Source organism: Lipophrys pholis, assembly GCF_963383615.2.
Source record: "Lipophrys pholis genome assembly, chromosome: 14".
In the NCBI taxonomy this organism is placed as follows: Eukaryota; Metazoa; Chordata; class Actinopteri; order Blenniiformes; family Blenniidae; genus Lipophrys; species Lipophrys pholis.
The window spans coordinates 8,892,052-8,908,821 of NC_137633.1; the positions used below are offsets into that span (position 1 = coordinate 8,892,052).

Consider the following 16,770-nt stretch of genomic DNA (forward strand, 5'->3'; position numbering starts at 1 on the left):
GTGGGAGGAAACCGGAGTTCCCGGAAGAAACCCACGCACACTCAGGGACAACATGTATACTCTACACACGAAGGCCTCTGGCAGTATTTGAACCCGCAACCTTCTCGCTGTGCCCGTGCAAATTATGAAAAGATCCTTTCAAAAATTGGCGGTACTTGAATATCATCTTGGTGCCTCAGATTGCAGGGTGGGAATCGCCAATGATGCTGAGTGGCTTGCTGCAAACCTGGGTCCATTTTCAACATACGCATCATACTCTCAACTCCGAGTCTTCAACCTGTCTGTGGTAAGTCCTACTTAACTCCCAATCTTATGTCACAACTGCAGCACAACATGCCCAACCTGGACATTTGACACGAGGCCCTGCTTTTATCGGGTCAGATTAAAAAAAAGATGAAATGATTGAATCCTCTGTGTATGTGTCATTAGCTGGAAGTAGTGGACAACCTCTCACCACAACAGCAAGTGGAAGTGATCCTGGATCCAGACAGTGGCGCTTTAGAGAACCAGACCCTGGTGGATGCTGTGTTTACAAGCTTGGTGAATTCCTCTGATGTTGGTGAAGCGCTCACTCAGTTTTTCCAGAATTTCACAGCCATCAGCCAGCAGGTATTTGCTTCACATCAACATTACAACATTTTTCCTCACAACTGTGGCCTCCAAAAGAGCCATAAAGCTTTAGCATCCAATTTGCTTTGACACATTAATACCAAGCCCTCGTATGTCTCAAAAAGACACATTTCTACCCTGTTCTTTGGCTGAATTGCTGCCATGATTTCCTCTGTGAAGCACCTGATGCACCAGAGAACAAAGATGTGCCAAATGCCATGATCTCCATTGTTTTGGCAGCAAGTTTGGGGTGGCAAAGGGTCCTGTTTTACAGCAACATTATTCTTTTTCTTTCAGGAAAACCTGACCTTAATCACAAACCCAGCTGTGAGAGTCACCATCTTGAATCGGACCTTGACAGCCTTGGCTCCTGAATTTGAAGACTTTCAACCTGAAGACTATCAGCTGTGGTTCCAGGTCTATTTGACCCCTGTATTGGCCAGCCTCCAGCCCGACAGCTTGCGTGTAATCCCTCGGAACATCACTTGTCAATCATATAACGAGATGTAAGTGATGACAGTAATCAAGCCAAAGCTTGCATATTTTAGGCTTGCATTATAGCAACCTTTGGCTCAATACAAGTCCTGCAAATTTCTTTTGTCTGCTTACAGACTGACTGGTTTGAAGGAAGGCTTGTACCTACTGCCACTGGACATTTCAGAGAACCTGAGATCAAGCATCGAGTCACTGAAGGAAATGTTCACACGTAAGTGGCCAATAATCACTATGCTGCCAGATTTTTTTAGGATAAGTCCAGTACCAATTCAGTGAGTCCAGCTGTACTGATGAGACAACTGTGTTTCATTTTTTTCCACAAAAATAGGTTGTGCAGTACCAGCGTCGTTCATGGTGAGTGTCTTTCTGTAGTTGTTTGACAGGGATCACGCTATCATCTCCTCATTTCGAAAATGTTCCTTCCTTTGGAAAATGTTGTTTCATCAGGAAACTGTAATGATCCAAATTTCTTTCCTCTGTACTAACAATTATGCTTTATTTTTCTCCAGTGCAAAATCACACCAGTCAATGGTAAGTCTGCCAAACACCAGAACACAACAGCTTTTTTTAAAGAAAATTGCAACTTGACAAGCAATAGTCTCAAACACAAACATTATCTTTTCACAGAGGACCTCATCTGTGCTGCACTCAATAGGTGGGTTTATTACTCTTTTTCCAGTGCTGAGGGTGGAAGTGCAAAGTTTCTTTCCACACTGGAATTGCAGTGAGAGTTATTTACATATATGACATTATTTTTTCTCAGATCACGACTTGATCAAACCTTGTCAAGTCTCGATTCTTCGGAATCTGTGTGCAACTTTACCATCCGTGAACATGCCTGTTCCTCGGTAAGACGGTTTGACGAAACCTGTCAATCCCAGAACTCTTGTTGTCCTTTTAAAGATTCCAGTCCAGAGACACATCTCCATGAGCCCTAACCAGTCTGTTGATGTTTTTCTTGTTAATTCTTTTCTCAAGGCTGCATCTCTCACTGCCATCAACATGGCCACACTGTTGAAATGCTCCCTGGAAAGCACCACGACTGATGTTGTGGGAGTGTGGAAACTTCTCCTACAAAAAGCTCCTGCATCTGCACTTGACCAGGCCCTCAAGATGTTTTCCACCATGGTACAGTCAGAACTATGCAAGCACACAATCCTGCTGATTTCCTCTGGTCAATCTTCTATTGACTCTTTTTTTTCTCCAATAAACAATTTGTAGCCCCCCAGCAACACCAATGACCAAACGCAGTCAACCATTCTTGAGGCTCTTGGAGAGGTGACAATCGCCAACTTCAGCCAAGCACAACTGGAGGACAACGATTTTGTCAGCAGGTGGTTCCAGATGAACCTCCGTCCATTCCTGACCTCTCCATCCACAAACTTCCTATTCTGTCTCAGCTCCAGAAACTTCAGCTGTTCAACGTACCACATTGTGTAAGAGCATTTCTTAGGCACGGCTCCAGTGTCAACCAAACAACAGAAACAATTGTCATTCTTATGGATTTTAAGATTTTAAAAGTCTTTTCTCTCAAATCTTAGCATTCAGGCATTCATCAGCCAAATTGCGTCCTTGGACACAGAACAACAAGAAGCGGTTGTCAGTCACTTCATCATACCGTTCCTTTCCAGAAACGACACATCAGGTGAATAAAGTCACTCAGGTTCAATTTGGAAAAATCCTCATACCATACTTGACTTATACTCTGATGACATATTTGCATTTCTTCATCTTGCAGATCCTGGCTGTGTCTTGTCAAGCACAAGCAGCCAACAGTGGCTCCAGACAAACTTTGGCAACTTCTCTCAATTTGGGGAGCTGCAGGTCTTTCAAACACTCAACCCAAACTTCACCAGTGTAAGTGGCAACTGCCGTCATGGCTTACCTGTCAAACTGGATTATTTCGCCAGTGTTTTTTCTCATTACTGACTTTATATCCCTTCCCTATTGTAGCTCGAAGTCCTGCAACTACTCACGCCTTCCCAGGTGGCAGATGTAGTCCTGAACTCAGTGGATCCCAATGATACAGCAATAATTGATACTGTCTTTGACCGGCTGGAAGAGGGCAACGCTCAGGAAAATGTGGAATTATTCTGCACACGTGTGACACAGAGTGACCTGGTAGGCTACTTCTGAAATTGGACAGGAATTGCAATCCTGCACTTATTAGTAGGGATTTCTTTACTCCCACACTTATCTCACCTTTTCAATCATTTGCAGGTGATATTGTAATAACGTCAAATGCTTTTATCCAAATATCATGCATGTGAATTTGCAGCATGGGAAATATGTGCTTTTGTATGTTAACAGGCACAAGACTTTTCACCTTCAGTGAGAGATAGAGTAATGAACAGGACATTCACCATCATCGGCCCCAGCTTCCCGAGTTTCAACGAGAGCCGCCTAATTCTTTGGTTCCGTGGGTTATTGGTGCCATTCCTTCCAAGTTTCACACCAGAGATGCTCAGAATCACAACCACAGGCATGAACTGCACCAACTACCAAGTCGTGTGAGTAACTTTTAAGGGATGAATCACACTTTTGTCAGACCAAATTGAAAAAAATGGATTCTTCATTGAGAATCAATGTTTTCTTCCAAACTCTGCAGTACCGTTGCGATAGGTGGTGCTGCCAGCCAGACTTCCTTGATGAGGCAACAACAAATCTTCGAGGTCCTGTTGGCCTACCTCAACAATGCTATCAATGTCATCAACACGCCAGGTAGGGTAAACATTTTAAACAGTAGCACCATACATGGCTTGAGTGGATATGTCACTGACAGGACAACTGGACAAGACAACCATGTATCTCATGTTCCATCCATCCATCCATCCATCAATCCATCCCTCCATATTCTATACCGCTGATCCTGTTCAGGGCCATGTTGCCAGTCTATCACAGGGCAAACATACAGAGACAGACAGCCACACACACTCATATTCACACTTAGTGGAATATAGGGTCTCCAAATAACCTCACGTGCATGTTTAGTGGACTGTGGGAGGAAACCGGAGTTCCCGGAAGAAACCCACGCACACTCAGGGACAACATGTATACTCTACACACGAAGGCCTCTGGCAGTATTTGAACCCGCAACCTTCTCGCTGTGCCCGTGCAAATTATGAAAAGATCCTTTCAAAAATTGGCGGTACTTGAATATCATCTTGGTGCCTCAGATTGCAGGGTGGGAATCGCCAATGATGCTGAGTGGCTTGCTGCAAACCTGGGTCCATTTTCAACATACGCATCATACTCTCAACTCCGAGTCTTCAACCTGTCTGTGGTAAGTCCTACTTAACTCCCAATCTTATGTCACAACTGCAGCACAACATGCCCAACCTGGACATTTGACACGAGGCCCTGCTTTTATCGGGTCAGATTAAAAAAAAGATGAAATGATTGAATCCTCTGTGTATGTGTCATTAGCTGGAAGTAGTGGACAACCTCTCACCACAACAGCAAGTGGAAGTGATCCTGGATCCAGACAGTGGCGCTTTAGAGAACCAGACCCTGGTGGATGCTGTGTTTACAAGCTTGGTGAATTCCTCTGATGTTGGTGAAGCGCTCACTCAGTTTTTCCAGAATTTCACAGCCATCAGCCAGCAGGTATTTGCTTCACATCAACATTACAACATTTTTCCTCACAACTGTGGCCTCCAAAAGAGCCATAAAGCTTTAGCATCCAATTTGCTTTGACACATTAATACCAAGCCCTCGTATGTCTCAAAAAGACACATTTCTACCCTGTTCTTTGGCTGAATTGCTGCCATGATTTCCTCTGTGAAGCACCTGATGCACCAGAGAACAAAGATGTGCCAAATGCCATGATCTCCATTGTTTTGGCAGCAAGTTTGGGGTGGCAAAGGGTCCTGTTTTACAGCAACATTATTCTTTTTCTTTCAGGAAAACCTGACCTTAATCACAAACCCAGCTGTGAGAGTCACCATCTTGAATCGGACCTTGACAGCCTTGGCTCCTGAATTTGAAGACTTTCAACCTGAAGACTATCAGCTGTGGTTCCAGGTCTATTTGACCCCTGTATTGGCCAGCCTCCAGCCCGACAGCTTGCGTGTAATCCCTCGGAACATCACTTGTCAATCATATAACGAGATGTAAGTGATGACAGTAATCAAGCCAAAGCTTGCATATTTTAGGCTTGCATTATAGCAACCTTTGGCTCAATACAAGTCCTGCAAATTTCTTTTGTCTGCTTACAGACTGACTGGTTTGAAGGAAGGCTTGTACCTACTGCCACTGGACATTTCAGAGAACCTGAGATCAAGCATCGAGTCACTGAAGGAAATGTTCACACGTAAGTGGCCAATAATCACTATGCTGCCAGATTTTTTTAGGATAAGTCCAGTACCAATTCAGTGAGTCCAGCTGTACTGATGAGACAACTGTGTTTCATTTTTTTCCACAAAAATAGGTTGTGCAGTACCAGCGTCGTTCATGGTGAGTGTCTTTCTGTAGTTGTTTGACAGGGATCACGCTATCATCTCCTCATTTCGAAAATGTTCCTTCCTTTGGAAAATGTTGTTTCATCAGGAAACTGTAATGATCCAAATTTCTTTCCTCTGTACTAACAATTATGCTTTATTTTTCTCCAGTGCAAAATCACACCAGTCAATGGTAAGTCTGCCAAACACCAGAACACAACAGCTTTTTTTAAAGAAAATTGCAACTTGACAAGCAATAGTCTCAAACACAAACATTATCTTTTCACAGAGGACCTCATCTGTGCTGCACTCAATAGGTGGGTTTATTACTCTTTTTCCAGTGCTGAGGGTGGAAGTGCAAAGTTTCTTTCCACACTGGAATTGCAGTGAGAGTTATTTACATATATGACATTATTTTTTCTCAGATCACGACTTGATCAAACCTTGTCAAGTCTCGATTCTTCGGAATCTGTGTGCAACTTTACCATCCGTGAACATGCCTGTTCCTCGGTAAGACGGTTTGACGAAACCTGTCAATCCCAGAACTCTTGTTGTCCTTTTAAAGATTCCAGTCCAGAGACACATCTCCATGAGCTCTAACCAGTCTGTTGATGTTTTTCTTGTTAATTCTTTTCTCAAGGCTGCATCTCTCACTGCCATCAACATGGCCACACTGTTGAAATGCTCCCTGGAAAGCACCACGACTGATGTTGTGGGAGTGTGGAAACTTCTCCTACAAAAAGCTCCTGCATCTGCACTTGACCAGGCCCTCAAGATGTTTTCCACCATGGTACAGTCAGAACTATGCAAGCACACAATCCTGCTGATTTCCTCTGGTCAATCTTCTATTGACTCTTTTTTTTCTCCAATAAACAATTTGTAGCCCCCCAGCAACACCAATGACCAAACGCAGTCAACCATTCTTGAGGCTCTTGGAGAGGTGACAATCGCCAACTTCAGCCAAGCACAACTGGAGGACAACGATTTTGTCAGCAGGTGGTTCCAGATGAACCTCCGTCCATTCCTGACCTCTCCATCCACAAACTTCCTATTCTGTCTCAGCTCCAGAAACTTCAGCTGTTCAACGTACCACATTGTGTAAGAGCATTTCTTAGGCACGGCTCCAGTGTCAACCAAACAACAGAAACAATTGTCATTCTTATGGATTTTAAGATTTTAAAAGTCTTTTCTCTCAAATCTTAGCATTCAGGCATTCATCAGCCAAATTGCGTCCTTGGACACAGAACAACAAGAAGCGGTTGTCAGTCACTTCATCATACCGTTCCTTTCCAGAAACGACACATCAGGTGAATAAAGTCACTCAGGTTCAATTTGGAAAAATCCTCATACCATACTTGACTTATACTCTGATGACATATTTGCATTTCTTCATCTTGCAGATCCTGGCTGTGTCTTGTCAAGCACAAGCAGCCAACAGTGGCTCCAGACAAACTTTGGCAACTTCTCTCAATTTGGGGAGCTGCAGGTCTTTCAAACACTCAACCCAAACTTCACCAGTGTAAGTGGCAACTGCCGTCATGGCTTACCTGTCAAACTGGATTATTTCGCCTGTGTTTTTTCTCATTACTGACTTTATATCCCTTCCCTATTGTAGCTCGAAGTCCTGCAACTACTCACGCCTTCCCAGGTGGCAGATGTAGTCCTGAACTCAGTGGATCCCAATGATACAGCAATAATTGATACTGTCTTTGACCGGCTGGAAGAGGGCAACGCTCAGGAAAATGTGGAATTATTCTGCACACGTGTGACACAGAGTGACCTGGTAGGCTACTTCTGAAATTGGACAGGAATTGCAATCCTGCACTTATTAGTAGGGATTTCTTTACTCCCACACTTATCTCACCTTTTCAATCATTTGCAGGTGATATTGTAATAACGTCAAATGCTTTTATCCAAATATCATGCATGTGAATTTGCAGCATGGGAAATATGTGCTTTTGTATGTTAACAGGCACAAGACTTTTCACCTTCAGTGAGAGATAGAGTAATGAACAGGACATTCACCATCATCGGCCCCAGCTTCCCGAGTTTCAACGAGAGCCGCCTAATTCTTTGGTTCCGTGGGTTATTGGTGCCATTCCTTCCAAGTTTCACACCAGAGATGCTCAGAATCACAACCACAGGCATGAACTGCACCAACTACCAAGTCGTGTGAGTAACTTTTAAGGGATGAATCACACTTTTGTCAGACCAAATTGAAAAAAATGGATTCTTCATTGAGAATCAATGTTTTCTTCCAAACTCTGCAGTACCGTTGCGATAGGTGGTGCTGCCAGCCAGACTTCCTTGATGAGGCAACAACAAATCTTCGAGGTCCTGTTGGCCTACCTCAACAATGCTATCAATGTCATCAACACGCCAGGTAGGGTAAACATTTTAAACAGTAGCACCATACGTGGCTTGAGTGGATATGTCACTGACAGGACAACTGGACAAGACAACCATGTATCTCATGTTCCATCCATCCATCCATCCATCAATCCATCCCTCCATATTCTATACCGCTGATCCTGTTCAGGGCCATGTTGCCAGTCTATCACAGGGCAAACATACAGAGACAGACAGCCACACACACTCATATTCACACTTAGTGGAATATAGGGTCTCCAAATAACCTCACGTGCATGTTTAGTGGACTGTGGGAGGAAACCGGAGTTCCCGGAAGAAACCCACGCACACTCAGGGACAACATGTATACTCTACACACGAAGGCCTCTGGCAGTATTTGAACCCGCAACCTTCTCGCTGTGCCCGTGCAAATTATGAAAAGATCCTTTCAAAAATTGGCTGTACTTGAATATCATCTTGGTGCCTCAGATTGCAGGGTGGGAATCGCCAATGATGCTGAGTGGCTTGCTGCAAACCTGGGTCCATTTTCAACATACGCATCATACTCTCAACTCCGAGTCTTCAACCTGTCTGTGGTAAGTCCTACTTAACTCCCAATCTCATGTCACAACTGCAGCACAACATGCCCAACCTGGACATTTGACACGAGGCCCTGCTTTTATCGGGTCAGATTAAAAAAAAGATGAAATGATTGAATCCTCTGTGTATGTGTCATTAGCTGGAAGTAGTGGACAACCTCTCACCACAACAGCAAGTGGAAGTGATCCTGGATCCAGACAGTGGCGCTTTAGAGAACCAGACCCTGGTGGATGCTGTGTTTACAAGCTTGGTGAATTCCTCTGATGTTGGTGAAGCGCTCACTCAGTTTTTCCAGAATTTCACAGCCATCAGCCAGCAGGTATTTGCTTCACATCAACATTACAACATTTTTCCTCACAACTGTGGCCTCCAAAAGAGCCATAAAGCTTTAGCATCCAATTTGCTTTGACACATTAATACCAAGCCCTCGTATGTCTCAAAAAGACACATTTCTACCCTGTTCTTTGGCTGAATTGCTGCCATGATTTCCTCTGTGAAGCACCTGATGCACCAGAGAACAAAGATGTGCCACATGCCATGATCTCTATTGTTTTGGCAGCAAGTTTGGGGTGGCAAAGGGTCCTGTTTTACAGCAACATTATTCTTTTTCTTTCAGGAAAACCTGACCTTAATCACAAACCCAGCTGTGAGAGTCACCATCTTGAATCGGACCTTGACAGCCTTGGCTCCTGAATTTGAAGACTTTCAACCTGAAGACTATCAGCTGTGGTTCCAGGTCTATTTGACCCCTGTATTGGCCAGCCTCCAGCCCGACAGCTTGCGTGTAATCCCTCGGAACATCACTTGTCAATCATATAACGAGATGTAAGTGATGACAGTAATCAAGCCAAAGCTTGCATATTTTAGGCTTGCATTATAGCAACCTTTGGCTCAATACAAGTCCTGCAAATTTCTTTTGTCTGCTTACAGACTGACTGGTTTGAAGGAAGGCTTGTACCTACTGCCACTGGACATTTCAGAGAACCTGAGATCAAGCATCGAGTCACTGAAAGAAATGTTCACACGTAAGTGGCCAATAATCACTATGCTGCCAGATTTTTTTAGGATAAGTCCAGTACCAATTCAGTGAGTCCAGCTGTACTGATGAGACAACTGTGTTTCATTTTTTTCCACAAAAATAGGTTGTGCAGTACCAGCGTCGTTCATGGTAAGTGTCTTTCTGTAGTTGTTTGACAGGGATCACGCTATCATCTCCTCATTTCGAAAATGTTCCTTCCTTTGGAAAATGTTGTTTCATCAGGAAACTGTAATGATCCAAATTTCTTTCCTCTGTACTAACAATTATGCTTTATTTTTCTCCAGTGCAAAATCACACCAGTCAATGGTAAGTCTGCAAAACACCAGAACACAACAGCTTTTTTTAAAGAAAATTGCAACTTGACAAGCAATAGTCTCAAACACAAACATTATCTTTTCACAGAGGACCTCATCTGTGCTGCACTCAATAGGTGGGTTTATTACTCTTTTTCCAGTGCTGAGGGTGGAAGTGCAAAGTTTCTTTCCACACTGGAATTGCAGTGAGAGTTATTTACATATATGACATAATTTTTTCTCAGATCACGACTTGATCAAACCTTGTCAAGTCTCGATTCTTCGGAATCTGTGTGCAACTTTACCATCCGTGAACATGCCTGTTCCTCGGTAAGACGGTTTGACGAAACCTGTCAATCCCAGAACTCTTGTTGTCCTTTTAAAGATTCCTGTCCAGAGACACATCTCCATGAGCCCTAACCAGTCTGTTGATGTTTTTCTTGTTAATTCTTTTCTCAAGGCTGCATCTCTCACTGCCATCAACATGGCCACACTGTTGAAATGCTCCCTGGAAAGCACCACGACTGATGTTGTGGGAGTGTGGAAACTTTTCCTACAAAAAGCTCCTGCATCTGCACTTGACCAGGCCCTCAAGATGTTTTCCACCATGGTACAGTCAGAACTATGCAAGCACACAATCCTGCTGATTTCCTCTGGTCAATCTTCTATTGACTCTTTTTTTTCTCCAATAAACAATTTGTAGCCCCCCAGCAACACCAATGACCAAACGCAGTCAACCATTCTTGAGGCTCTTGGAGAGGTGACAATCGCCAACTTCAGCCAAGCACAACTGGAGGACAACGATTTTGTCAGCAGGTGGTTCCAGATGAACCTCCGTCCATTCCTGACCTCTCCATCCACAAACTTCCTATTCTGTCTCAGCTCCAGAAACTTCAGCTGTTCAACGTACCACATTGTGTAAGAGCATTTCTTAGGCACGGCTCCAGTGTCAACCAAACAACAGAAACAATTGTCATTCTTATGGATTTTAAGATTTTAAAAGTCTTTTCTCTCAAATCTTAGCATTCAGGCATTCATCAGCCAAATTGCGTCCTTGGACACAGAACAACAAGAAGCGGTTGTCAGTCACTTCATCATACCGTTCCTTTCCAGAAACGACACATCAGGTGAATAAAGTCACTCAGGTTCAATTTGGAAAAATCCTCATACCATACTTGACTTATACTCTGATGACATATTTGCATTTCTTCATCTTGCAGATCCTGGCTGTGTCTTGTCAAGCACAAGCAGCCAACAGTGGCTCCAGACAAACTTTGGCAACTTCTCTCAATTTGGGGAGCTGCAGGTCTTTCAAACACTCAACCCAAACTTCACCAGTGTAAGTGGCAACTGCCGTCATGGCTTACCTGTCAAACTGGATTATTTCGCCTGTGTTTTTTCTCATTACTGACTTTATATCCCTTCCCTATTGTAGCTCGAAGTCCTGCAACTACTCACGCCTTCCCAGGTGGCAGATGTAGTCCTGAACTCAGTGGATCCCAATGATACAGCAATAATTGATACTGTCTTTGACCGGCTGGAAGAGGGCAACGCTCAGGAAAATGTGGAATTATTCTGCACACGTGTGACACAGAGTGACCTGGTAGGCTACTTCTGAAATTGGACAGGAATTGCAATCCTGCACTTATTAGTAGGGATTTCTTTACTCCCACACTTATCTCACCTTTTCAATCATTTGCAGGTGATATTGTAATAACGTCAAATGCTTTTATCCAAATATCATGCATGTGAATTTGCAGCATGGGAAATATGTGCTTTTGTATGTTAACAGGCACAAGACTTTTCACCTTCAGTGAGAGATAGAGTAATGAACAGGACATTCACCATCATCGGCCCCAGCTTCCCGAGTTTCAACGAGAGCCGCCTAATTCTTTGGTTCCGTGGGTTATTGGTGCCATTCCTTCCAAGTTTCACACCAGAGATGCTCAGAATCACAACCACAGGCATGAACTGCACCAACTACCAAGTCGTGTGAGTAACTTTTAAGGGATGAATCACACTTTTGTCAGACCAAATTGAAAAAAATGGATTCTTCATTGAGAATCAATGTTTTCTTCCAAACTCTGCAGTACCGTTGCGATAGGTGGTGCTGCCAGCCAGACTTCCTTGATGAGGCAACAACAAATCTTCGAGGTCCTGTTGGCCTACCTCAACAATGCTATCAATGTCATCAACACGCCAGGTAGGGTAAACATTTTAAACAGTAGCACCATACATGGCTTGAGTGGATATGTCACTGACAGGACAACTGGACAAGACAACCATGTATCTCATGTTCCATCCATCCATCCATCCATCAATCCATCCCTCCATATTCTATACCGCTGATCCTGTTCAGGGCCATGTTGCCAGTCTATCACAGGGCAAACATACAGAGACAGACAGCCACACACACTCATATTCACACTTAGTGGAATATAGGGTCTCCAAATAACCTCACGTGCATGTTTAGTGGACTGTGGGAGGAAACCGGAGTTCCCGGAAGAAACCCACGCACACTCAGGGACAACATGTATACTCTACACACGAAGGCCTCTGGCAGTATTTGAACCCGCAACCTTCTCGCTGTGCCCGTGCAAATTATGAAAAGATCCTTTCAAAAATTGGCGGTACTTGAATATCATCTTGGTGCCTCAGATTGCAGGGTGGGAATCGCCAATGATGCTGAGTGGCTTGCTGCAAACCTGGGTCCATTTTCAACATACGCATCATACTCTCAACTCCGAGTCTTCAACCTGTCTGTGGTAAGTCCTACTTAACTCCCAATCTTATGTCACAACTGCAGCACAACATGCCCAACCTGGACATTTGACACGAGGCCCTGCTTTTATCGGGTCAGATTAAAAAAAAGATGAAATGATTGAATCCTCTGTGTATGTGTCATTAGCTGGAAGTAGTGGACAACCTCTCACCACAACAGCAAGTGGAAGTGATCCTGGATCCAGACAGTGGCGCTTTAGAGAACCAGACCCTGGTGGATGCTGTGTTTACAAGCTTGGTGAATTCCTCTGATGTTGGTGAAGCGCTCACTCAGTTTTTCCAGAATTTCACAGCCATCAGCCAGCAGGTATTTGCTTCACATCAACATTACAACATTTTTCCTCACAACTGTGGCCTCCAAAAGAGCCATAAAGCTTTAGCATCCAATTTGCTTTGACACATTAATACCAAGCCCTCGTATGTCTCAAAAAGACACATTTCTACCCTGTTCTTTGGCTGAATTGCTGCCATGATTTCCTCTGTGAAGCACCTGATGCACCAGAGAACAAAGATGTGCCAAATGCCATGATCTCCATTGTTTTGGCAGCAAGTTTGGGGTGGCAAAGGGTCCTGTTTTACAGCAACATTATTCTTTTTCTTTCAGGAAAACCTGACCTTAATCACAAACCCAGCTGTGAGAGTCACCATCTTGAATCGGACCTTGACAGCCTTGGCTCCTGAATTTGAAGACTTTCAACCTGAAGACTATCAGCTGTGGTTCCAGGTCTATTTGACCCCTGTATTGGCCAGCCTCCAGCCCGACAGCTTGCGTGTAATCCCTCGGAACATCACTTGTCAATCATATAACGAGATGTAAGTGATGACAGTAATCAAGCCAAAGCTTGCATATTTTAGGCTTGCATTATAGCAACCTTTGGCTCAATACAAGTCCTGCAAATTTCTTTTGTCTGCTTACAGACTGACTGGTTTGAAGGAAGGCTTGTACCTACTGCCACTGGACATTTCAGAGAACCTGAGATCAAGCATCGAGTCACTGAAGGAAATGTTCACACGTAAGTGGCCAATAATCACTATGCTGCCAGATTTTTTTAGGATAAGTCCAGTACCAATTCAGTGAGTCCAGCTGTACTGATGAGACAACTGTGTTTCATTTTTTTCCACAAAAATAGGTTGTGCAGTACCAGCGTCGTTCATGGTGAGTGTCTTTCTGTAGTTGTTTGACAGGGATCACGCTATCATCTCCTCATTTCGAAAATGTTCCTTCCTTTGGAAAATGTTGTTTCATCAGGAAACTGTAATGATCCAAATTTCTTTCCTCTGTACTAACAATTATGCTTTATTTTTCTCCAGTGCAAAATCACACCAGTCAATGGTAAGTCTGCCAAACACCAGAACACAACAGCTTTTTTTAAAGAAAATTGCAATTTGACAAGCAATAGTCTCAAACACAAACATTATCTTTTCACAGAGGACCTCATCTGTGCTGCACTCAATAGGTGGGTTTATTACTCTTTTTCCAGTGCTGAGGGTGGAAGTGCAAAGTTTCTTTCCACACTGGAATTGCAGTGAGAGTTATTTACATATATGACATTATTTTTTCTCAGATCACGACTTGATCAAACCTTGTCAAGTCTCGATTCTTCGGAATCTGTGTGCAACTTTACCATCCGTGAACATGCCTGTTCCTCGGTAAGACGGTTTGACGAAACCTGTCAATCCCAGAACTCTTGTTGTCCTTTTAAAGATTCCAGTCCAGAGACACATCTCCATGAGCTCTAACCAGTCTGTTGATGTTTTTCTTGTTAATTCTTTTCTCAAGGCTGCATCTCTCACTGCCATCAACATGGCCACACTGTTGAAATGCTCCCTGGAAAGCACCACGACTGATGTTGTGGGAGTGTGGAAACTTCTCCTACAAAAAGCTCCTGCATCTGCACTTGACCAGGCCCTCAAGATGTTTTCCACCATGGTACAGTCAGAACTATGCAAGCACACAATCCTGCTGATTTCCTCTGGTCAATCTTCTATTGACTCTTTTTTTTCTCCAATAAACAATTTGTAGCCCCCCAGCAACACCAATGACCAAACGCAGTCAACCATTCTTGAGGCTCTTGGAGAGGTGACAATCGCCAACTTCAGCCAAGCACAACTGGAGGACAACGATTTTGTCAGCAGGTGGTTCCAGATGAACCTCCGTCCATTCCTGACCTCTCCATCCACAAACTTCCTATTCTGTCTCAGCTCCAGAAACTTCAGCTGTTCAACGTACCACATTGTGTAAGAGCATTTCTTAGGCACGGCTCCAGTGTCAACCAAACAACAGAAACAATTGTCATTCTTATGGATTTTAAGATTTTAAAAGTCTTTTCTCTCAAATCTTAGCATTCAGGCATTCATCAGCCAAATTGCGTCCTTGGACACAGAACAACAAGAAGCGGTTGTCAGTCACTTCATCATACCGTTCCTTTCCAGAAACGACACATCAGGTGAATAAAGTCACTCAGGTTCAATTTGGAAAAATCCTCATACCATACTTGACTTATACTCTGATGACATATTTGCATTTCTTCATCTTGCAGATCCTGGCTGTGTCTTGTCAAGCACAAGCAGCCAACAGTGGCTCCAGACAAACTTTGGCAACTTCTCTCAATTTGGGGAGCTGCAGGTCTTTCAAACACTCAACCCAAACTTCACCAGTGTAAGTGGCAACTGCCGTCATGGCTTACCTGTCAAACTGGATTATTTCGCCAGTGTTTTTTCTCATTACTGACTTTATATCCCTTCCCTATTGTAGCTCGAAGTCCTGCAACTACTCACGCCTTCCCAGGTGGCAGATGTAGTCCTGAACTCAGTGGATCCCAATGATACAGCAATAATTGATACTGTCTTTGACCGGCTGGAAGAGGGCAACGCTCAGGAAAATGTGGAATTATTCTGCACACGTGTGGCACAGAGTGACCTGGTAGGCTACTTCTGAAATTGGACAGGAATTGCAATCCTGCACTTATTAGTAGGGATTTCTTTACTCCCACACTTATCTCACCTTTTCAATCATTTGCAGGTGATATTGTAATAACGCCAAATGCTTTTATCCAAATATCATGCATGTGAATTTGCAGCATGGGAAATATGTGCTTTTGTATGTTAACAGGCACAAGACTTTTCACCTTCAGTGAGAGATAGAGTAATGAACAGGACATTCACCATCATCGGCCCCAGCTTCCCGAGTTTCAACGAGAGCCGCCTAATTCTTTGGTTCCGTGGGTTATTGGTGCCATTCCTTCCAAGTTTCACACCAGAGATGCTCAGAATCACAACCACAGGCATGAACTGCACCAACTACCAAGTCGTGTGAGTAACTTTTAAGGGATGAATCACACTTTTGTCAGACCAAATTGAAAAAAATGGATTCTTCATTGAGAATCAATGTTTTCTTCCAAACTCTGCAGTACCGTTGCGATAGGTGGTGCTGCCAGCCAGACTTCCTTGATGAGGCAACAACAAATCTTCGAGGTCCTGTTGGCCTACCTCAACAATGCTATCAATGTCATCAACACGCCAGGTAGGGTAAACATTTTAAACAGTAGCACCATACATGGCTTGAGTGGATATGTCACTGACAGGACAACTGGACATGACAACCATGTATCTCATGTTCCATCCATCCATCCATCCATCAATCCATCCCTCCATATTCTATACCGCTGATCCTGTTCAGGGCCATGTTGCCAGTCTATCACAGGGCAAACATACAGAGACAGACAGCCACACACACTCATATTCACACTTAGTGGAATATAGGGTCTCCAAATAACCTCACGTGCATGTTTAGTGGACTGTGGGAGGAAACCGGAGTTCCCGGAAGAAACCCACGCACACTCAGGGACAACATGTATACTCTACACACGAAGGCCTCTGGCAGTATTTGAACCCGCAACCTTCTCGCTGTGCCCGTGCAAATTATGAAAAGATCCTTTCAAAAATTGGCGGTACTTAAATATCATCTTGGTGCCTCAGATTGCAGGGTGGGAATCGCCAATGATGCTGAGTGGCTTGCTGCAAACCTGGGTCCATTTTCAACATACGCATCATACTCTCAACTCCGAGTCTTCAACCTGTCTGTGGTAAGTCCTACTTAACTCCCAATCTTATGTCACAACTGCAGCACAACATGCCCAACCTGGACATTTGACACGAGGCCCTG

At 43.8% G+C, this 16,770-nt stretch overlaps 1 protein-coding gene across 1 annotated transcript in view; it reads left to right on the top strand.

Moving 5' to 3' along the window:
• The window catches only part of LOC308119688 (uncharacterized protein), a gene marked incomplete at its 5' end in the record, with an annotated part of 100,636 nt that overhangs the window by 12,776 nt on the left and 71,090 nt on the right, over positions 1-16,770 (top strand). Inside the window, 27 exons of the mRNA XM_080479837.1 lie at positions 180-286; positions 430-609; positions 907-1,115; positions 1,221-1,315; positions 1,433-1,458; positions 2,083-2,232; positions 2,326-2,430; positions 3,058-3,225; positions 3,415-3,614; positions 3,713-3,825; positions 4,281-4,387; positions 4,531-4,710; positions 5,008-5,216; positions 5,322-5,416; positions 5,534-5,559; positions 5,715-5,736; positions 5,833-5,860; positions 5,969-6,053; positions 6,184-6,333; positions 6,427-6,531; positions 7,159-7,326; positions 8,632-8,811; positions 11,260-11,427; positions 12,733-12,912; positions 14,386-14,535; positions 14,629-14,733; positions 15,361-15,528. Coding sequence (XP_080335963.1) covers positions 180-286; positions 430-609; positions 907-1,115; positions 1,221-1,315; positions 1,433-1,458; positions 2,083-2,232; positions 2,326-2,430; positions 3,058-3,225; positions 3,415-3,614; positions 3,713-3,825; positions 4,281-4,387; positions 4,531-4,710; positions 5,008-5,216; positions 5,322-5,416; positions 5,534-5,559; positions 5,715-5,736; positions 5,833-5,860; positions 5,969-6,053; positions 6,184-6,333; positions 6,427-6,531; positions 7,159-7,326; positions 8,632-8,811; positions 11,260-11,427; positions 12,733-12,912; positions 14,386-14,535; positions 14,629-14,733; positions 15,361-15,528 — 3,479 coding nt within the window. The remainder of the gene's footprint in view (positions 1-179; positions 287-429; positions 610-906; positions 1,116-1,220; positions 1,316-1,432; positions 1,459-2,082; positions 2,233-2,325; positions 2,431-3,057; positions 3,226-3,414; positions 3,615-3,712; positions 3,826-4,280; positions 4,388-4,530; positions 4,711-5,007; positions 5,217-5,321; positions 5,417-5,533; positions 5,560-5,714; positions 5,737-5,832; positions 5,861-5,968; positions 6,054-6,183; positions 6,334-6,426; positions 6,532-7,158; positions 7,327-8,631; positions 8,812-11,259; positions 11,428-12,732; positions 12,913-14,385; positions 14,536-14,628; positions 14,734-15,360; positions 15,529-16,770) is intronic.